Source organism: Labrus mixtus, chromosome 15 (genome assembly GCF_963584025.1).
Source record: "Labrus mixtus chromosome 15, fLabMix1.1, whole genome shotgun sequence".
In the NCBI taxonomy this organism is placed as follows: domain Eukaryota; kingdom Metazoa; phylum Chordata; class Actinopteri; order Labriformes; family Labridae; genus Labrus; species Labrus mixtus.
The window spans coordinates 23,874,425-23,897,240 of record NC_083626.1 but is presented as its reverse complement, the minus strand read 5'-3'; the positions used below and the strand labels follow the sequence as shown (position 1 = coordinate 23,897,240).

At 40.6% G+C, this 22,816-nt stretch overlaps 3 protein-coding genes across 3 annotated transcripts; 1 reads left to right on the top strand and 2 right to left on the bottom strand.

The window, feature by feature from the left end:
- Positions 1-236: 236 nt before the first annotated feature.
- Positions 237-7,099, bottom strand: bin2a (bridging integrator 2a). The gene is made up of 12 exons (XM_061057898.1): positions 6,889-7,099; positions 4,652-4,759; positions 4,457-4,537; positions 4,224-4,278; positions 4,040-4,134; positions 3,760-3,855; positions 3,487-3,594; positions 3,317-3,402; positions 3,151-3,226; positions 2,963-3,045; positions 1,240-1,852; positions 237-1,147 (listed from the first exon to the last, which is right to left on the bottom strand). Exons 2-12 carry the CDS (start codon positions 4,733-4,735, stop codon positions 1,094-1,096), a joined length of 1,431 nt encoding a protein of 476 aa, XP_060913881.1. The 5' UTR covers positions 4,736-4,759; positions 6,889-7,099; the 3' UTR covers positions 237-1,093.
- Positions 5,680-9,067, top strand: si:ch211-210c8.6 (uncharacterized). Its single transcript, XM_061057899.1, has 5 exons — positions 5,680-5,893; positions 7,183-7,288; positions 7,520-7,626; positions 7,827-7,999; positions 8,706-9,067. The coding sequence occupies exons 1-5, from the start codon at positions 5,737-5,739 to the stop codon at positions 8,982-8,984; spliced, it is 822 nt and encodes a 273-aa protein (XP_060913882.1). The 5' UTR covers positions 5,680-5,736; the 3' UTR covers positions 8,985-9,067.
- Positions 9,068-10,101: 1,034 nt separating this feature from the next.
- Positions 10,102-21,239, bottom strand: racgap1 (Rac GTPase activating protein 1). The gene is made up of 17 exons (XM_061057897.1): positions 21,104-21,239; positions 20,608-20,713; positions 20,274-20,476; positions 19,731-19,873; positions 19,102-19,171; positions 18,960-19,013; positions 18,772-18,849; positions 18,334-18,451; positions 17,890-18,032; positions 17,443-17,607; positions 17,235-17,330; positions 15,352-15,550; positions 14,851-14,956; positions 13,830-13,962; positions 11,733-11,859; positions 11,520-11,619; positions 10,102-11,235 (listed from the first exon to the last, which is right to left on the bottom strand). The coding sequence occupies exons 2-17, from the start codon at positions 20,690-20,692 to the stop codon at positions 11,160-11,162; spliced, it is 1,896 nt and encodes a 631-aa protein (XP_060913880.1). The 5' UTR covers positions 20,693-20,713; positions 21,104-21,239; the 3' UTR covers positions 10,102-11,159.
- Between the last annotated feature and the right edge of the window lie 1,577 nt (positions 21,240-22,816).

The following is a 22,816-nucleotide window of genomic DNA, read 5'->3' as shown; positions in this document are numbered from 1 at the left end:
ACCTCTTTGCCTGTTACTAGATAAACTGAAAGTTAGGTGGAAACAGCCTTTTCTTTTCACTATGGCGCCCACCACAGTTTGGCCTCAAAATTCTCCTGCAGTAACCAATGGGTGATGTCACTGAAATTCAGACAATGTTTTATACAGTATATATGGTGCTGAGTGAGAGTTCTTCGTTTTTGTTCCTATCTTGTCTAACCGCAACTGGCAGACGAGCAAACACAGCTGTGCACACATTATATTTAAATAACTGCATTTTAATAATTTATTGTATACATCAGAGAGTAGCATTGAGTGTTTGCATATTCATCACTATTCATCAAATCATTCAAACTAATCATATCAGTATGAACATGACACAAAGATTGTTGTTCAGAATCACACAATGATTGTTCATCTCAGTTACAGATTTCCATCTTAAAAAGATCCCATAATCTTACATCCGATTCAAACTAAGGTTGAAAATTAAGCTTAAAAATTTGTAAATGCTGAAATTCTGTGAACAAAAATGCTTAATATAAATTCAAAACAAAGAAAAAATAATTTAAATTGCCTTTAAGTACTCTTTTGTCTGCGAAAAGTTTGACACTAACATCACAGCACAGCAGATCTGCAAATAGGCAACGATGTGTCGTCAGTAAGAAAGCACTAACAATGTGATCCTATCTGCATGTATGTTAGCGAACAATCAATATTTATGACTAAATCAACCTGCACTTAGAATTGTAAAGGCTATATTTACTTTAAAAGATAATTAAGACAACTGTTAAAAAAAAAATGACAGAATACATTTAACCCAGACTCTGAGCGACAAGTATACATACAAGTGATTTTGATAAAAGTTCAATAGAAAATCTAACTCCAACAAGTCAACGCACAGCACATATTTCATTACAACACAGTTGGGAGTTTCAGTGCGGCTGTCTCCACATTTTTTTCTTTTGTGCAGCTGTTAACTTCCATCTCTTCTCAGCCTCTCTGTTTAAAACAAACACAGAGTTATTAACAGCTCAAGAATGAGTTGAACAGTTAAGGCTATAATAAATGGCAGATTATGTGAATTAAAAACAAACTAACCCCAGTGTTTTTTGCTCTAAACCACAGTGTTTCTGACGTTTGGAGAAGCTTGGTTTTCTGCAGGATCATCCTAGAAAAGAGAAAAGTGACGTCACACAAGAGGTCCTTGACAGATGACAATGCATGAAGGAGAAGCAGCTGCGTGTGTATCGAGTAACGAACCTTGTGTGGACCGCTCAGGTCTTTGATGTCAGAGTCAAACCCAGACACTTCCCCGTTCTCCAGTCCGTTTGCTTTCAGACTCTCCAGGTGCACCGGGCTGTCCTCTCTCTCCTCAATGTGCAGCGCGCCGACGCCGGCTGCAGACAGCTGCATGTCCAGACTCTCTGAATCACAGGAGTTGTTCAGTTCAGAGCTGCTGTCACTTGGTGGAGCTTTGGCACCATCTCCCTGATTATCAGACTCTCCGGGAGGCTCGGACTCTTCTTCCTTCTCATCCTTCTCCTCCACCTGACCGCTCTCTTCTCCTGACCTCGGCTTGCTCCCAGCTGCGCCCTCCGCAGAATCCTCTTGGGATGGAGAACTGGGGGTCTCACTGTGAATCGACTGGGAATCAAGATCACTGAACTCGGAGGGGGGGCTCTCCAGAATGGATGACTGCGGTGTGACTGTGAGGGTGCTGCTCTCTCTGGACAGGGTGCTGTGTCTGGGTTTGTCCGGAGACTTCAAGCTGAACCTCTGTCCGGGTTTAGGACTGTAGCTCTTGTGGAACTCGGAGAAGCTGGCTTTCCAGGCCTTAGGAGACATCATAGATCGTCTCTTCAGGGAGCCATACCTGAAATATTTGCAAAAGTTAGATCAGACACAAAGCAAGGCAGGAATTTACAGCAACAGTTGTAAGCTTCTCATTTGCAACTAATTCCTGACTATTTATTTAACCTTTATTTATCCAGGTGAGTCCCATTGAGACCAGAGATCTCATTTGTCAAGGGAGGCCACCCGTTGCTATATGTCAAAGGCCTCAATTTGATCTTTGTTTTGGAGATTTAGAGGTCGGACGTGTTTACTGATAACACTTTGAATTAAAACTTTCTACATTTTGGGTCAAACATAAACTATAATTTTGTTTAGTTCTGTATCAAAGCTTTGAAATATAATTTGAGGTCACATTTCCAGTATTAAGCTAATGTCTAACTGCAAAGTATCTTAAAGCTCCTCTGTTAATCTTTCAGGTTTTACTAGTTTTGTTGCCACCTGTGGACAAAGAGTATGTTATGTCTCTGTGCTGATCTCTTCCTGTACATGTGTAAGTTGTGTTTTCTGACAAAAGTAAACTCGTACTTTATATCTTAAATGTGAAACATGATCTCATAATGAATCTTTGGTGTGTTAAAACTTTAAAACAGATGTATCAGCAGCAAGGTGTTTATTGCCTCGTCTGCAGGAGTGACAGGCAAATAAAAGTATAGAAATATTCTGTGTTGTCACTGAGCGTCTCGTTTGCTTTGGTAGGTCATGAAGAGGCATTATTATTTATTTCAGTTTGTTTCGTAACCAGCAAGATACTCCTCACAAGAGCTTTAATTACTGAAAGCTGCAGCAATGTTTTCATTTCTAACGACCAAACGCTGATGACACTTTCAAAAGTTAACATTTAGCCTTAAAATGGTTTGCATGTTTTTCTTTTATCCCCACGTGGAGACATCATCTTTTCATCATCATTTAAATATCTAATTAAAAAAAAGTGATTTATAATTATTGCAGGATGCAAAACATCCAAAGATTTATCAGTAAAGAAGTTAAAACAGTGTTTTGTGATCTGAAAGGTTTAAAAAAAAAAAAAAGAAGCTTGAGCTTTCATCATTTTTTAGGACAAACTATTACGGGCCAAATTTTTACTTTTCTTAAAATCTTTCAACATCTCAGATAAAAAATCTGAGCTTACCGTTGCATTCCCCTCACAGCAAACACGTTCTCTGGATGTTGAGCCTGCAGCTCCTTTATCACGCTGTTAAGATCCAGGCTCAGCTAGAAAATAATCAGAATAAAAAAAAAAGAGAAGGACGTGTGAAAAAAAAACGTCCTTTTAACACTGAAAATGTCCAACTTAAGCTGATGCAGAGCCAAACGTACCTTGCTCATTTCTTTATGGAAGACGTCTCGTAAGCTTGATAAAGATGAGAACACTGAAACGTAGCAGCCAATACGACTACAAAGGGAAAAGTATGAAAAATGTTATGTAACAAAATGTGCACACCTTTATTCAGAAATTTCTATAACAGTAAATATTCTATCAGACCTTTCAAAGAGCTGAGGCAGATCATCCTTCAAGTCGTTGTTGAGGCCTTCATAGACACTTCTGGCAGCGTTCATGTCTTCTTCTGCCTGCAGAGTGAACATTTTGAATTAGTGTTTGAACACTTGTGGGTTAAAATACACAATTAAAGAGGAGTGTAGTGTTTCAAGAACCTTTTTTATTTTGACATCATCTCTTTTCTTTGCCGTCTGCAGCGCCTCCAGCTGGTGCAGGGAGGAGTCGTAGTCCACCAGTTTTCTCCCCCTCTTGGCCACTTTCTCCTACAGATTGAACAAGACAGGTATAATGTGTGTGTGTGTGTGTGTGTGTGTGTGTTTATGTGGATATGAAAGCTGTGTGCGTGTCTGTGTTGGTTTTCTCTCAGGCCTTTTGTCCGTCTGTGTGTATTCACATTCTGTCTGCTTGCGTTTATACTCTCGCCTTACCTTCACATCAGGGAATTGGCTCACATAGGACTCCATGGTGCGGATGGCCTGGTCCATTAACTTCACCTCGTAGTCATTCCACAGGAGATCCTCTCCCTGATTAAGAGGCGCAGCATAAATATCACATTAATTATGTATAAAGAGAGGGGGGGGGGGGAACGAATGGGGTGTTTGGTCCCCATGGCGATGTGAGAATCTCGCAGAACTTGTACAACATGAAGAGTGCAGCATCTATACCGTCCCCTGGGATTTATATAATCACAGATGATCATACACACACCTCCACAATGGCTCCCAGGTCTTCCCCTGCAGCCCAGTCATGTTCGTAAGCATCAAACAGAGATTGGGAAAGTCGTCTCGAAGCTTCACGCATGTCTGTAAAAAGCAGAATTGTTCACAAGGGGACATGCAGGGGACCAATATCAGCCACACTGCAGCGTCTTAAACACACTTTTTTTTTTTACCTCTAACTGCGTTGATGTAGTGCCTCAGGTCCTTGTATATGCGGTTCCCATCAGTCTGCAGATACAGGAGGATTGCATGCTTGTCAGGCTTTAAATGTGTTATTGTTATGATGTTTGATTCCCTCAGTATACAGGTGATAAATCATCCAACATGTTAAATAAGCAGGGATGATGTTTGTTTTGAAGTCTCCTCCTCCTCCTCCTCCTCGTCATAAAGCAGGTGAAGGATTTACCTGCTGGTCCATGAAATGTTGGAGGGACTGTTCAAAGTGGTCGTCTCTGGTTTCTACCGACTTTCCCAGCCTCTGCAGCACCTGCAGGAGAAAAAAAACAACAACACATAGCTCAGAGCTTACAGCAGGTTAATAGAAATTAGAATGTTCCCCTCGATGTTTGGAAAAACAAAAGCAAACTTTGCACGCTGTCACCTTTTCTTTGCCTCTGCTCAGTCGCCTCTGGAATTTCTTGGCAAAGTCACCGGAGCTGCTTTTTGGACTCGTGTTCTCAGCCATATTTGGTCTTGATTGTGTTTATTCCTGATGATGAAGGATAAGTAGGAGAAGCATTACAAAACTACATCGCCTGGTAACAAAAGGTCTATCTCTTATGCCTTTATTCTATAGGACAGTGGATAGAGACAAAAACTGGGGAGAGTGAGATTAGGGGATGACAAGGAATGGAGGTTATTGTTCTTGTGGTGGTGTAAAAATTGATGTTGCACTCACACTCACACTCACATGCAGCTATTCATAAACCTCGTACATGGACAATTACTAGTTTAGGTTTGATTGTCATTTTTACTGTATGTTTATTCTTCATTAAAAAATGTACATATTTATCTTGTTATGTTATTTTCTGTATGTTAACTATGTGTTGTTTTTTTTAATGTAACATTATTATAGGAAGTGGAGGCTTCAAATAAGCTTTCTGTCTCTTTCTGCACTTTATATGATCTATCTTTGTTATCTGATCATTTTTAGATTACACAAAATAAAAGCCACAGAATCAAAAGTAAAAACAAAAATGTGGATACAAAAACACAACTTCCCTTTATCCATCTACATGAGCATTAATTATCACCAACAGAAGGTAGAAGAACATTATGGGAACATATCTAATAGATGCCATTACACCACTCACAGCCCCATATGATATTACTATATTGTAATTTTTGAATGTATGCCAAGTCATGTAATTCAGTTCTGCTAAAATTACAAATATTTCATTGTATCATAACCAATTATTGTGTAGTGTATTTTCACAATATTTATGCAGCACCAAATACTCCGATTAATGTCATTTTTTATGTTGCGAATTAGATTGAGTAGACACTTGATCTTACAGGCTCCCTGCACCTCTGGAAATCTGATTAAAGCTCTGATCCTCTAACAACTACAATACCCAGAGTGCCCCGCGGTGAAGCCACTCCCCGCAGTCGAATGGCAGCGGCGGTGAACTTTAACCAAAGTGGGGTTTTTTTGTGTTGCTGCTGGTGTTGGAGGAGTGGCTTTATATGACAAACTATCACATCCCGGCGCTGCTCGCCGACCTGCAGGACCTGATCATGGGGAGCACTCTGGTGAAATGTGCCGTCACAGACCTGGGCATCCAGTGGGCCGGCTGGGCTCTGGCTGCTGCCTTCAAAACCGAGAAGTTTTATGACCTGGCAGGTAATGTGGACAAAACTGGGCCAACATAGGCTTACTTTGTCTCCCTTGTTGTTCATTTGAAGCCATGTGGAGACTGGTACTAGTATTTATTTATCGGTAAAAACTGGACTTTACTTGAAAGCGAGTCACACAATAGGCACTACACTTTATTTATTTTTGTGAAGCTGTTCAGTGATTTAAGTTTAAAATTCACTTTTTTTTAGCTGAATTCAGATGTTGAACTGTAACCTTGTAGTTATAAAAGCTGTTATCTAAAAGAGATTTGTTGTGAAACAGCCAAGAAAGCTCCTCCTTCAACTTAAGATGAGGATCCAATCAGCTTAACTTTAATGACCCGGAGTCAGCAGGGGCGTACAGAGGGGATCCTGGGACCCTTTTTATGAGGGAGAGAGAGAGATGGCGGCTTTTTGAGACTTTCTATTGTTTTAAAGTTATTACCTTTGCATTAAAAAAACATTTAACTGACAAATATAAAAATTGTCAAACAGCACACGAACAGTCCTATTAAACATTCAAAATATCTGTAAAGACAAACGTATGACCGACAAAATGAATCTGTAACTATTAAACAATTTTTAAAAAATATATATAAAGTAGGAAACAATCCACATTTTCAATTTTTTTATTTTGTGATTTTCTGCTTATTTTTCTTCTTATGTGGTTGCCGAATTACTTTTGCTTTTGGGCTGTTTGGAGCTGAGAATGAGCGATTAGGAGGCGTCACCCTGGCCTTTTACATGCTTTGATTTTTGACTTATCTAGCGAATTGGCAGATTATGCTACATAGCATGTTATCACTAATATAAACTTAAACCACAGCCTTTAAGCTTTAAATGTGAACCATTTGACTGTGAGCTTTCAAAAGGCGAGTTACACCTGTGACAGGTTCTGTGCACAAAAAGTTAAGTGCTCAACCAGGAATAAAGCGAGAAATTTGCAAAGTCATTGGAGGTGCTTTTAGGCCTTAATGCAGATGATCGTACAGTGCAACTTACCTGTGAACACCAGTGAGCGACTTCTTTATAATTTCCCCCCAAATGAATCACCTTGACACTTCTCCTGCGCTCGTCCTCTTCTTCTTTTCTGCCCTGCGCGCTCTGCTCCTGGATATTTTACCCTTGAACTTTGGAACCAATCGTCTGCAGTATCCTGGGTAAAAGATTTATTGAACACGCCTTACGCACTCCGCAGGGCTGTTGGACATACCCATGTCCCAGCCACTCCTGAATCTGCAACTTCTCACTCTCTCCCTCTCTCTCTCTCTCTCTCTCTCTCTATTTCATTAACAGGATCTGGCACATTTATTCTGCTCGCCCACCTGAGTCGTATCTGGGGAGGAGCAAGTCATGTCCGTCAGACGGTGCAGACAGGGTGTGTGACAGCGTGGGGGCTCAGGTAAATAAGACAGCAGTGATAAAGACAAAGTGAAACCCCCCTGCGCAGATCAATAAAACCCCCTACAGGAATGCAGATTGTATCTTCTTGCATGAAGCCTCGTGTACGTTAGGTTTTGGAGGGTTCTTGGAGGGGTCAGAGGAGGAACTAATGAATGAAAAACCATAACGTCTGGTTAATGAATAATGCCTTAGTTAATGTGAACAGACGTTAACCGTGTTCTCCGTGCAGGCTGGGAACATTCCTCTTCATGCGGATCTTGAAGGACGGTCATGATCGCCGGTTCAACAAAGTCAGAGACAGCCCAGGGACTTTCTTTGTGTACTGGACCATTCAAGGTACTTGCAGGCAAAGTGAAAAGCCTTCCTCTATTTACCCCAGGAGTCCTTGACCAACTCAGCCAGGTTACCTTGAATAAATCACTCTCATTTACATTCAAGGCGGAGGAGGTGTTGGTTAGATCATTTTAGTCTGAGGAAGTATGGAAGCAAACATGGTGGCAGAAGATGAATGATGTTTCCCATGTTTTTTCTCACAGCATTGTGGGTATTTATGACCCTCCTGCCCACCCTCATGCTGAACAGCGAGAAGCGGGACGTGCCTCTGGGAACGAGGGACTACGTCGGCTGGACGATCTGGGGCCTCGGCTTTGCTACCGAAGCGATTGCCGATCAGCAGAAATGGCTTTTCAAGCGTGACCCAGATAACGCTGTAAGTCATATTAGTCCGTATCACCCCCGCCAGAGTCCATATACACACAAAAAAACACACAGAAGTTAACTATAAAATACAAATAAACAGTGATTAGGTTGATGCAAAGGAAACAGTCCCCCCTTGCTCCACAGGGGGGCGCCAAAATCAACATGAGCCAAGTTTCCACGCAGGAGCTTTAATAAGTCAGTCATCTTCATTTTCAATTTTCTCCCTACATACAGAAACATCAAAAAATAGTTTCTCCCTTCATTAAGTTCATACAAATTCAGTCTAACTCTCTTCTCTCATCCTCTGAAAACAGGGAGGGACATTAGGTTTTGTGCTTTACAGTCAGCAGTTTTTATTATCAACTAGATAACAGGATTTTAGAGCGTGACTAATTAATAAATAATGTGTCCCTGGGGCGCTGGTGGCGCAGTGGTTAGTGCGCGCGCCCCGTGTATTGGAGGCTGTCGTCTCAAGCGGGCGGCCCGGGTTCACAACCCACCTGTGGCCTCCTTCCCGCATGTCGTTCCCCACTCTCTCTCTCTCTCTCTCTCTCTCTCCCTGATTTCTGACTCTGTCCTCTGTCCTATCTCTCCATTAAAGGCACAAAAAGCCCAAAAATAAATCTTTAAAAAAAATTAATAAATAATGTGTCCCTAAACTGCATTAACGCATAATACCCTGACTGTAATAACCAATTTTACTCTTCCTCCTCCAGGGGAAGTTCATCCAGAGTGGACTCTGGGGCTACAGCAGACACCCAAATTATTTCGGGGAGATCCTGCAGTGGTCGGGTCTCTGGCTCTCGGCCTCCTCGGTGATGCAGGGTTCTCAGTACCTGAGCGCGGCGTCGCCTCTCTTCGTCTGGTTCCTGCTGCGATATGTCAGCGGCATTCCCATCCTGGAGAAGCAGGCGATGAAGAAGTGGGGATCCGACCCGGACTTCCAGGACTACATCAGGAAGACTCCTCTGCTCTGGCCATGGCCCAAATTTTGATTTTTTTTCTACTTGTTGTAATGATTGAATATTTAATCAACTGTTGAATCAATAAACGCCTCAAAAAAGATGTTTGTAACTCTTTAAATTTAAGTTTCCAATTCAGCAAAGCTCGTCTTTATAGGATAGCTTTCTGTAAAAGATCTCTCTGTGGAACGACTTCATTTTAGTTTAATACTTTCTGACATCTATTCTGGCATTCCTAGAAACAAACAATCTGGAGTTTACACCGACTTCACTCAGCTATGAGAACGCTGTGTTGACAGGGTTTGAGACTTTTTCCTTTATTTTGTTATTTAGTTTAAACCAGTGATTCTCAACTGGCGGGTAGGGACCCAAAATGTTTTTTTTTGCATGAAGTCTATGATGCGCTTTTGTTCCATCTGAAGTCCAAACTGCACAATCTTTCATTAAATAAACAATAAAAAGTGTGGGTCACCATTCCTAGATAAGGATGTGGTGGTGGGTCCTGAGGGTAGACCAGTGAGGGACCACTGGTTTAAACCATTCCTGAGAAATTAGGGGTTAAAACATGAGCACAACTTCAAGTGTTGACCTTCTGGAGACTCCCAGACTGCCTCGTTTCCGTACTGTTGATTCTCCTCTCTGTGGGGCTACATCTTTTATAACACTCAATCGTTTCATCTTTAAGTTGTCAAACTATGCCCCAAATTAAGTATTCAAAAGACTTATTTTGCCAACCTACAGCATAAGCAATAAAAATCCTGATTTACCATCATAACTGAGAACAATGGGACATCAGTTTTGAGCCAAGTCCTAAATCTGTGTTGGCACGTCATCCTCACTCTCTTCCCATATTTCTGTCTCTACATACGGTCCTATCCAATGAAGGCAAAGGCCAAAAACTGTATTTAACAAGTGAGCATAGAAACAGACCAGAATCAGAAAATGTTTGGGTTTTTCGTACACATCATTGTATCTTTTAGGGGAGGGGAGGTTTGTCTTCCTTACACAACTGAAGGATGGAGCATCTGTCTCTATAAGGCCTGTCTTCTTATTCATAATACAATATGATGACTTGGATCACAAATCCAGACTCTAAACCAAAGCAATCACACTAAGCATGAACAGAAAGCACATCAAACACAGAGTAGAGGGTTGGAAATGTATTTTATAATTTACAAGACTTGTAAAGTGTGTATAAAAAGTATGCTAAATGCCATCAAATCATGCAGCAGTAACTGAACTGGCCAAATTATACAGTTTAATTGCCATTACTCACAAGGAGCTTCCCAAAGTACAAACGCTACAGAGAAATAAACATTGTGAGATCACTGTGCTCCTCCAGAGATAACAGCCCGACACATAAAGCAGTGAATAATTCTCCTAATGATCACTGGCAGAGCAGAGCGGAGATACACTGGAAGCATAAGGGCCGTAAAGATTTGCAAATTCTGGTCCCCTTCTCAACTTTTTTTTTCTTTTTCTTTTTTGCAAAAAGCATTCATCTCAGTTAGTCTTGCAAATGATTGAGAATATCTTTGCCTAATGGTGTTGTTATGGTAACAACCCCACATCAGTACCACAGAGACATTCTGCAAAGAAGAGGGGCCTGAGCAATTTAAATATTTACATCACAATTCACAGGGGTGAGGGGGGGTAGAGACGATGAAAACTCAATGGAAGTGAACAACAAACATCAAAACTAGAATGATTATGTTACGCACAGTCACACACTCAGTTACACCCTTCAAATGAAATGCCGTAGAATCAATTCTTCAACTTCTGAGTGACACATGAGTTGAAAAACTGCAAAAGGAAATGATTAAATGTAAAAGCTGGTCACAATAAAACTGTACATATGTCAACCTATGCACACATTTAAAAAAAACAACTACAATGAAGTACATTCTCATTTGTTTTGAGGCAAAATAAGAATGTCTTGGTAGACAATAAGAAAAAGCTCTACAGACACACAGATGTGCATAGATATAGAAAAACTACTATTTGGTTAAAAAAAATCCTTCCACAAACACATAAAATCAGCAAAAGGCAACCCTTTGGATTGTTGTGAAATATTACACTTATAAGTAAGAGGGCTATAAAACCCGTAATATTAGTCGTTATCGAAGCAGTACAAGGTTATGCGTTAATGGTTACATGGTGGTTCTTGCAGTGTGTGAATGGAGGGTTAGGCTTCAGCTGCGTTCGGGGTTATTTCAGGAGAGGAGATGCAAAGAACTTTCCCTGGCGAGTGAATCCCACTGCCGATTTGCTCTTGCTCCCGAATCTGCAACAACAGAGCGCAGACATAAGGACGTTTAATTATTAGGAGTCAATAAAACAGAGTCCAATGAGAGATAATGAGATACTGTAGAGAAGATTAACTCCAGAGGAAGACGTTGTAAGGAGTCAGCTTTTTCTCCAAACGTGTATTAACAAAAACATGCATTATTCAGCTTGATATATATGAATCAGCAGTACTAAAGTTCAAGAGGCGATTAATCATAAGGTCATGGGTTTGTGGAATCAGTTTGAAAGCGGGGCCGGTTTGGTCGGAGCTTGTGTGTTTACCTTGGGGTCAGACTGGACTTCATGCGCTGAGACAAGGAGCTGGAGGAGGGGGTTTTATTGAACTGGTGCTCTGGAGTGGTCAGAGGTCCCAGCATGCTCACTGAAACAACAGAACACACATTACAATGAAATATCAGGCAGCAAACAGCCCTGCAAAGACCCGCACAAACGCTGCAGAACAAACAGCAGTTTTGTTTCCAGCTGAGCTCGTACTTCTCTCAGGTGTGGCGTAGCAGTTGGCGTTCTCGATGATCAGGTGATCCAAGTTGGGCTGCTCGGTTTCCGCCATCACAAACTGACCCCAGTAATTCGCCGGCAGAGCCAGCAGACGCTCCACGACCTGAAGAGAAAAAACATTATTATGGGATTCATAAAAATGCTAAAAGATCAGGACAGTTTCAGCGTGTTGCATCATCCTCTGTTTATGCAGACGCCTCAGATGAGACAGAGGGGAATTACTAAGACTACAGTCCTGAGACGATGCTCTGAAGTAGAAATCACTTTATGTGCTGTGGTAGGTCAGTCTAACAAACTAGGCGGAGCTATGCGGTTAGAGTTAAGCGGCCTGTTACACCCTCTGTGTGTAAGTTCAGTCTTATGATAAGTTATGGTGTAAAGTCCGCACTTCACTCCACGTTGAAACTAATTAGTTAAGTAGTGTCAGAGTTTAGTTTTACCACGGGGACGTAAGGTTCACTAGTAGAGCACAACATCAAAACTAACCTAAATATTGTCGCAGAAATGACATGTTAACACTTTACAGGTCTGCAAAGTTCGTCGTAATTAGACGATAATTAGACAAACTTTTTTTCTATTTCTTTAAAATTAGCCCCGAATTTCATGACAATTGGGTAAAAATTAGCACGTAACTTCTTTGAAATAATGCCCAAATTTAATTGTAAGCAAGTCATAATTGGTAAGTAACTGTGTTTTCCAATTTATTAACTGCTTATCTGGAAATAGCAGAATACAATTTTTTATATATATATATAATAATATAATATAGAATAGAATATAGTTATTATAATTATGTTGGGATAATTCTCCATACATTTTGTGGTGACTTGTGATTTAATTTAAAATAAATTATTTGCTCATTGGAATTTGGGGGTAATTTCAAAGAAATCGGAAAAAACAGTTACTTACCAATTATGACTCGCGTACAATTAAATTCAGGCATTATTTCAAAGAAGTTACGTGCTAATTTTCACCCAATTGTCATGAAATTCGGGGGTAATTTCAAAAAAATAATAAAAAAAAGGTCACCTAATTACGATGAAATTTGCGGACCTGTAAAATGTTACCAAAAACATTTTCGTAACGCAGCGTTTGTTTCAGTGCTGCCTCTTGTGTCCGATTGTCTCTGAAGAGATTAACAGTTTAAAGTTACTTAGTTAAAGTTAGAATGTGCAATATTTCACACCCAAAAATACAGCAGAAGAGATGTTTACATAGATGGGACAGCCCTGGTTATAAAGCTGTTTCAGTCAAGTACTAGAGAAAACACTGCTTACTTTTCTCCCTTCTTTTTTCCCCCATTGTTAGCGGGGGAGTCGGCCATTCCTACCGCCAACATCAAACTGACTCCTTATATTCCATAAATTCAGAGAAAACTATAAATGCAGGCCTGTGCTACAGAACTTCAGTTTTTCATATCAAATAAGAGGATTTTTTTTATTCAAGAGAAATTTCTCTTGGGAATGTAAGAGTCAACACATTTGAGGTTACATCAAAACATGCACAAGAAAGCTCCACTTAACAAGAATAGATCTATTAACACGAGGGGACACGCACATAACTAATATTACACAATGCCCTACTCACACCTACACTCTGCTGTCAACAGCATGTGGGGGCTTTTATTGTGAAGCAGTCACAGGAAACAATATATTCACACGAAAGGATGACTACAAGCTAACAAGACAGTGTCACTTTCTGCCTGTCATGAATGGGACTCAGAAGTTCAGACTTGGTGGAAAAAAGCCAGAGAGAGAGAGTCACTTCTCTTCAGACATCTCAGAGACTGTGACTAACTCTTTTCAGCGTGCTCAGGATCACATCAGATGACAGTTGCTCAAGGCTAAATGTAATCCTCTCTCCTTCTCTGACAATGAAGCTTTTCACAAGCGTTGGCTGCAGCCACAATCTGTTGCACTGAAAACAAATCTTTTAACCAACAGTAACCCGGGTGTGACCAAACAGGAGGTAACTAGAAGGTTTTTATATTTAGTGATCTATGAGTAACCACAGACAAAAAAAAAAAAAAGGCTTTGCACTGAGTAATGGATGTGGGGATTTGATCAGCCTTACCTTAGGTTGTCTTTTGGTATCCTGCAGGATTGTCATGGGGTCTGGGTTGGGAACTGCATGACCCACGATGGTTGGACCAAACACTCGGGCCAAGTTACTGATGTCCATCCTCGTGTCCAAACTGTCCGCAACTCTGAAAGATTAAAAGAGGTTTTTTTTAAATGTTCTTTAGGGCGCTAAGAAAATATCTAACAATTAAGTTCTGTGGTTTTTTGTTTCATCGTACTGACTCATTATCCTAAAAAAAACAACAACTTCCAACTTTTTAATTAATAGTAAAAAAAAAAAATCAACAACTTTTCCCCACTGTAATGAACATTTGTAATTCCATCCACAGATTGTACGAGGAGTGGCACCATGACATTGAATGAAACACAGATAAGAATCAATACTCTCATTGGATCCCACTGTTGAGATATCTTAAGGTTTTGATCCCTCAGGGAGGATATACCCCGGAGGCAGATTAGAGTCCAGGACAAATTTCCCCAAGGGGACAATAAAACCTCAAAGCACTTTAACATTACAATCACACAGTGATGACAGAGGCTTCTGCCTATAGTGTCCAACTGCCCTTCTGTACTTTTCCATCAACACACACTGACTTAAACAAAACTGGAGGTCAATTTAGGGTTCAGTGTCTCGCCCAAGGATGACATGTAAATGCGGGAACTGGGGATTGAACCCCCGACCATCCAGTTAACTGACTACCACTGAGCTTCAGCTGCACCAATAAACAAAGTTTACCTGTCTAAAACCATCAAGTTCAACCAGATAAACATGAGTTGTTTATTAAAGCAAATTCTGCCTGGAGCGATTCAGTCTAATTAAGTTTAGAAAGACAGAAAAATATTGGAAAAAAAAAGGTCAGATACAGAGAGACGAAAGACTTCTGTGAATTCATCGAATCCCAGCAGTGAAGTGTAACAGGAATAAGCGAGGCATCAAATTGACTTTGCGCTGAGATATTCAGAGTTCATAGAGGTTTACAGGAGTAATATATGTGAGGAGAGTCGCTGCTCACCTCTGCAGGTGAAGCGCCAAGAAAGCCAGCGTGTCTCTGTTGGCCAGCGGCAGGTCGCCGATGGTTTGGTACATCAGAGCGATGCTGTTGTCGTCGTCGGAAACCTCTGAGAGGGAACAAGGAAAGCAATTTCATCAGCGCAGACCGAGAAAGCCGAGGTTGTTTGGGATTTAATGAACAGCTTGAAAGAAAATGTATCTGACTCCGGTGACAAATAAATACTGGGGGAAAAAAAGGCCAACGAGCTGAACTCTTTCTTTGTTCCACTGCCTGAATATACTTCCAAACACTTCTCAGAACAAATAGCAAAAATAAAAGTAGAGGAAACACTCCCAAAACTCTCATTTAACGGCTCTGTCGGGTACATTTCTGCTGTCTGTTGATAAGTTAGGGTAAGTTCCAGTTGTCTAAACTTTAAGTGCTGTGTTACTTCTACTTGCTATCTTTAACACACCAGCCCCACACACACACACACACACACACACACACACACACACAAACCTGCTGCGTCCATGAAAGGACGGTTGAGGCGGAAGGTGAGCAGAGGCTCCTTCAAGTTCCTCAGGAAGTCCTTCAGCAGGCCGGTGATGGCGTTGATATCGTCCACCTTGCTGAGCAAAGGAACCGTTTTGCTGCGAAGGAACTTCTCCTTCAGCTCCTTCACTGTGCGGTCAGCGCCAGAGAGACGGTACAGTCCAGCCTGAGAGGGAAGCAATACAAGAATTCAACATTTTTTTTATTTCTAATACTCTTTGCACTGATCTAAGGAAATAACTCTGAAGGCCACTTGAACCCCAAATATACAGTTCCAGCAGATAACTCACCTTGAAACCACAACTTGTTCTTTAACTTGTCTTTGTTGTAGAATTTTTTAAAAGGTAAGTGTTTACACCTAGGTTTTAGTTAAGTTTGAATAACTTTGGATGGAGACCGGCTAGCTGGTCCCCCCTGCCTCTAATCTTAATGCTATGCTTCTTAAATTGTTGTTTTATTGTTGTGTCACAGCTCCCACACTTTCTTTTTATTGAAAACACTGTGTTGTTAATCTGTACTGTCACTTCATTGTAACTGTTCTTTTGACATGTGCTGCTGACCTCTTGGCCAGGTCACCCATGTGAAAGAGATTCTGATCTCAATGGGTTCTTATCTGGTTAAATAAAGGTTAATAATAATAATAATGCCAAGTGTAGCCATTTTATTATTTTCTCTACAACTGCAAAATCACTCTAGCACACTCACTGTCTGACATATATTCATGAAGTGCTAAAGTGCTAGACCTTTATCAAGCAAATCATTTGTGACAATAAACCTTTTCAGAGTGTTTCCTCTACTATCATTAAGACATTCATATTGCACAGCAGGAGCTCCACATACACACACAGTCAGACATGCACGCACATGATCCCATCTCGCCACTGCAACGCCTCTGTTACTACCTCCAAGGGCGGCACAGAGTTGAGATCACTTCATCCCCCTATAAACGCCAAAGGGGCGTAAATATCACGCCTTGAAACTAGAGACGGGACCCACCCGATCTTATATCGGGTCTGATATTGAAGCAATTTACGTATCGGATATCAGACTGAAGGCGCAGATCCACTTCACTGATCAAGAAATATGGCCGGGCGCTTGCAAAGTCCAACTTTAAAAGACGTTCAGACTGAACTGTAAGAAGTGCCCGCAAATTGTTTCCATGACGACGTTCAGACGAGATGGAACAGCTCCTTCTATATGATGAAAAGTGAAATTCTTACTCTTCAGTTTGAAACATTTTAATTTGAAAACCTGACAGCTGGTGCTGCTTCCTGTTTGTATATGAAGCCAGCACAAGGCAATGCTGGGTTTACTAATGAGGAGCTATCTAGAAGACGGGGGTCTGCAGCCAATCACAATCCAAAAGTTAAACACGGGCATAAACAATTTAAAAGTTTTACATCAATGTACTACCATAAAGGACAGAAGAGAAGAAAAGTAAACCTTCCAAAGCACAGACTTAAGGCTAATACTCATCAGAAAGATTCCCAAACACTTGTAGTTACCTTGTCAGGCCCAGAAAGATAGAAGACAATATTTAGAACAAGTAAAGTAAGAGCAGAAAATGTCTTTAAGATGAACAAAAAAGCCAACCCGTTATAACTTTTTTAATGAAGCCATCCAAGGAAAATAAGACAGGATAAAAAATAAAAAAATCAAACAACAGAAGGAGGAGACAGCAGCACAGACATCTGCTGATTTTCAGCCAGTCCAAATACAAACGCAATCGCCCAGAAATAGATGATCAAATCTAAGTTAAACCACTAGCTTCCAGCTTAATGGGAGAAATAACTTCTGTCTTTTATCATTTGTGCATTTTACTCAAAGAGAAAAAGAAGAAGACCACTCACCTCATGCAGGCCCCTCTGCTCGATCTCGCTGATACAGTGGACTACAAGAGGAGGGATCATGGGGGACATCTCAGGGACGTAGTCCGCAAGCACGCCCTGGAAACCAAAGAGAGACGGGGTCAAGAGTCATCACTGTGACAATATGTCAGAGAGGAAATTAACTTTGGATAATCAAGAGATTGCAGGAATGGATAATATTCTCACACACCTCCCCAATTTTGACTGGAGTTGCACCCAGGTTGGGGATGCACGGCAGGGGGCAACGGTCGCGACACTCGGGGTGTGAGACCACCCTGCAGTCTCTGCACTTCAGGGAAAGCTTCCCGAACTTGATCCTCTTTCCACAGGGCACGCACGACTCGGGCTTTATGACCTTTAAAACACGTTAAAATCATGCGAGAGGCTGGTAAGAAATGTGTGTTTAAAAAAAGTTTACAGTCACAATGAACTCATTTAAATGCATCAGTACAAATGGAGAGGTGATTAGACATCTTTTAATTCTGGGTGCAATTAGCAGAGAGTCAGATGCCAAAATAAGTACAGAACTGTAAAACATGTCGTGATTTTATTCTAGGCTAGACAATAAGAATTTAATCAACCTCATTGTGAAGATGCAAAGTTAAAAGGGAGAAACGTCTCATTTGAAGATTCTTACGGTTTTGGAGACAAACTCGTGATGGCGGACGCTCCCGTGGCTCTGCGGAGTGCTGGGCTGTGCTTTCATCTCTCCTTCAGGGTTGACAGGCTGCTTGAACACGTCCTCAGACTGGACAGATTCAGAGTCCCACTCCATGACAGCTGAAGATGAAAGATTAATAACAGTGTGTTACATACCCGCCTGGCCACCATGCAGCAGTTTGGGGAAAAGATAGCATCAAAGTTACAGTAGACTACAGTGGTGGATGAGGATTTGACATGGACTGAGGTGTGCTGGTTCCTCTAAAATAGCTTTAGTATTTGAAAGGTTTTATTGAGTGTTTTATATAAACTCAGCTGGATGTGAACCAGCAGGATCATTGTACTAAACCACCATTGTGTTAACCAGAGGGCGTATACAAAGACAAGTTTTACCATTAATACACAATACAGAAACTCTTACCAGTCTTTCTCCTGCTGCGAGTCCAGTAAGGAACAGTCTCGATGGTAGAAATGGCCTCAACAGGTCCTCCATTTGGAGGGACAGTCACGGTGGTTTTGGTCACCAGGGCCTCATTTCCCTGTTCCAAATAAATACAAGAAAGTCAGAATAACACTTACAACCAAACTCAGTCAAGCTATAAGAGCTGGATAAAGACTTGTGACAAATCGGAGTTGCCACATTTTATGTTCCATAAATCCCCTTATAGTAACAGGTAGTGAATTAGAGGCCGGGTCTCTGGTGACGGTCAGGGGGGGGTTAGGCTTGCACAAATTAAAAAAGGGCCACTTCCCCTTCACAAGCCAGGGCTGCTATCAAGGTGCACCAATGTTCAAGCATTACTGCACTTACAGCAGGCAGATAATATATAAAGAGTGATTTAATATAAATACATCTTACCCTCTCTGACGTTCTGCCTGTTGATCGAGAGCGTTTGGACATCATTGGAGGGCCGTCGACATGGTTTCTTGAGGAGCGCTGAAATCAAAACAGCAGACTTGACATCTACACTTCAAAAGGGATTATGAGACCATTCTTCTCAAAGACAAAACATTGAAGGAGAGGAGCTGCACGCGGACTGAACATACCCTTTTCTCTCTTTTCTTCAGTCGCACTGTCCTCACGTTAGAGGAGTCCCAATCCTGTCACACAGATTTCAAAATGTAAAAGAACAGTATTTTACAACGTGTTCGTTGAAATGTACACAGTTATGAACAAAGGGATTCTTACGAGAGAGTCGTCGGTTTTGTCGTAGCTGATGTCTGACAAAATCGAGGCGGACTCGTCTATCCTCGTCAGTCTGTCGGGAGCAATGAAAGATTCACATGTTAGGTTGATGAGCGGTAGTTTTACTTGCATGTGGCATTTTCCTCCAACCAAAACAACTTCACAAATTGTTTTTACATCAGAATCAGAATTGGGGTTTATTGCCAAGTACATTTGCACATACAAGGAATTTGACTTGGTGTATTGGTGCTAAACAAGACAAGACATTTTAGCCTTTGAAAATCATAAATGGAAAACATTGAAATGTTCAGAGAAGTTTCTCAAAGGATGCATCAAATTTAAAAATAGATCAGAGTTGCTAGAGGAGGCGAGTTCTTTGTTTAAAGTAAGCGAGTAAAAACAACTCTATATGACTTCTGACTCAAGTATGAGACGTTTCTACATGCAAATGAAACTTAATCAACAAGGTAAACAACCAGGAACGCTGATCTCTGTGCCACACGACATAGATCCAACAGCTAACATATCAGATCCAACTACGATGAGGAGAGTTTAAAATAAAAACTGTGTCCGGCCATGGACAGGAAGTACAAAACATAAACTATAAAATGCTGTTTGACAGAACGTCTTACCTTCTGCTGGTGTTCAGGTTGGCGGCCGGCTGGCAGTTTGTGTTCAGGAAGGCCAAAGCGGAGCGCTGCTCTGCACTCAGCTTGATGCTGTTACTGGATCCCTCGCTGGTCAGGAGGTCCCGGATCAACTGAATCTGACGATCCTGTGCGAGGAAAAAATGTCAGTGGATTTACTTAAACCTCCTGTGAATAACTTTCAGTTTGTGTCAAAAGCAGCGACCCCTTTGGGCAGAGCACTGATTTGTCCTAACATGTGTAAATAGTGAGATTGAACAGTCATGAATATCTGTTGTGGAAAATGTATTGAAAGTCTGTTTTGGATGCATGGTGCAGTCAGTCTATTCATCTGACACCCAACCTCCTTTGAGTGGTTTCAGACATTACAAGCCATATTGAAATGGTCAATCGCTCACGACCCTGTTTGCTTTAGTATGCCATAGAGATGCATCAAAATGAATCTCACTCTGTTAAACGACTAGTCAGAAAACTCCTCACAGGATATTTAACACCTATGAGCAGGTGTTGGAATTGGCCCCCACATACCAGCTTCTCGCAGTCAGCCTCGGCCTTCTGTCTCCGTCTGATCTCCACGTCCACTTGGTTGCGGGCGTGTTTCAGCTTGACCTCCAGGGCTCCCCTCTCCATCTCCGCTTTGGTGAGCACCTCTTTGCAGGAGCCCAGCTCGTGCTCCGTCCTCAGCCATCTGCGGCGGCAGTCATCGAAGTTCTGTGCCATCTGGATGAAGTCTGGGGAAAAGAGTTGAGGGTAAATATTCAAATGGGGGCAGTGTGTGAGTGTGTGCAGGCAACTTACGGAAAGTGTTGGTCATAAACGATGAGGAGTAACAGATGAAACCCGAGAACCATTAACTACTTACTGGGTTCAATGTTCTCATTGAGAAGGTCAACTTGAGTCCTCAGCTTATCATATACGCTCTGGAGACTCAGCACAGCCGTGTCCATGATGGTCTTTATCTGAAGACCCTTAAAGAATACAAATAAATATTATTATTTATTTTTAGATAATGACAAGAAGAGCAATGGCCCTGTATTGTGCTGGTCTATTACTGCTTGTCATGGTTTGCTAATCAGAGACATCCGACAAAGGTGAATTAGGAAATCCTCACATCCTCATGCTTATTGGCAACAAAAGAAAAATGCATCAAAAACGCCCCAGAAGAAAAACAGTGCGTGTTTTGTTTATGTTTTCGCTTTTTACATCTCCGTGGAAAAATGTTACATACACACACACACACACACTCTTAACTGTACGCTTGAAAAATAACATGGCGGTTATGATACGCCTGACTTCTGCTTTCACGCGAACTTCTCTTTTAGTCAACCATGTTAGTTAAAATCACATGAGATACTTACAGTTTTAAGTAAAGACAGCAAACTCCTTTCAGCACATATATTCTTCTTTTTTTTCTTTTTAGAGACGAGCTTATCGGTACCTTTCTCCACACACACACACAACAGTGGGCGACCACCACGGCTCTCTCTATTTCAAATTTCGCCGCTAGCCAATGAGCGAAGAGCGCCGTTGCCAGTGTCGTCATGGCAGAATGACGCAAATTACGTCAGAGTCAGTACGTATTTTCAAAATAAAACTTACTGCGGCGGTCGCGCTGTTCAAATCAACGCGAAGTCAACGGCTGGAAGTCACAGACGCAGTTGTTTGAGGGGAAACTTTTAACACATATTTTTAAAAGCTGTGTTTAAGACAAATTGGCTTAAGAAACGAGGAAACAGACAAAGAAAAGTGCCAAAAAAAAACCAAGTAGCTGAAAAACTCAGACTTCCGTTAAGAACCAACTGTCAAAATACAATATAATACATTACTGTGGGCAAGACACATGTAAGTGGAAAAATAACGAATATGCAGGGCGTCTGGGTTTGTACCATAAATAAAACAATATTAGATGGACACATCGAGGTTTACTGCCAATTTCGGTTAACTGTGATTAGGAGGATAACTGTAGCATGGACTGAAATATCACAAACTTGTGTCTAGTAACCAGAATTATGTCTGTGTGAAGGAATTCGACTTTAATTTAGCATAATAAATTTATAATAATAATTAATAATTTGATCATTTGTTTGATTGATTGTTTATTTGTATTGATTAGCTGGCCTATCTTTGTTTAAGACATTTTAATTACACAAAAAAGGATGGATAAATTACAAAAGCAATTAACAATCATAAAGTGAACCTAAACAACCATAGAAACTAGTATTTGACATTATGCAAACCACACCAGTAATAAGTTCTTTATCAATCAATCAATCAATCAATCAAACTTTATTTATATAGCACCTTTCAGACAATTAAATTGCAGTTCAAAGAGTGCAGAAAAGTTATTGACAAAAAGTAGTTTATAATATATATATATATACTATCATTGAGAGACTAATGCACACCAATAAGATAATATAAAAATAAAATTAAATAATTAAATAATATGTATAAAAATAAAATAAAATACGACACATAAAAGCAACAAGATATTAAAATAAATACATAAGAGGAAAATATTTAAAATTGTAGTAGGATAAAAAAGACAATACAGTAATGTTAAGATTTGAATTGATATAAAGCACTATATAAAAGCCAGACTGAATAAATTAGTTTTATGGTGATTTTTAATGGTAAAACTGGTAGCTTTCTACAGAAACAGCTGTATGTTTACAATTTTCAAATGATATTTTTGACTGGATGGTTGTGTCTTTGTTTTGTATTAACATCACTATTATTAGCCTGTTATATGTTTTCTAATATTATTAGTGGGGACAGGTTAAGATTCAAGCAATCAATCAGCACTTCATTATTCTGTCTGGATTTAGTGGTTCATTTGTTTTAATTGTTCTGATTATTTATAATTAATCCACTTTGAGTGTCTGAGAATGTTTAAACATCTGAAGTCGCCTTCTATATCAACAAACCCAACCTTCTGTCATGCTTAATCTCTGAGCCAATCAATAATCCAACAGCAGATTGAAAATAGAAGGATTAGTGAACAGTCATCCGTGTGTGTGTGTGTGTGTGTGTGTGTGTGTGTGTGTGTGTGTGAGAGAGAGAGAGAGAGA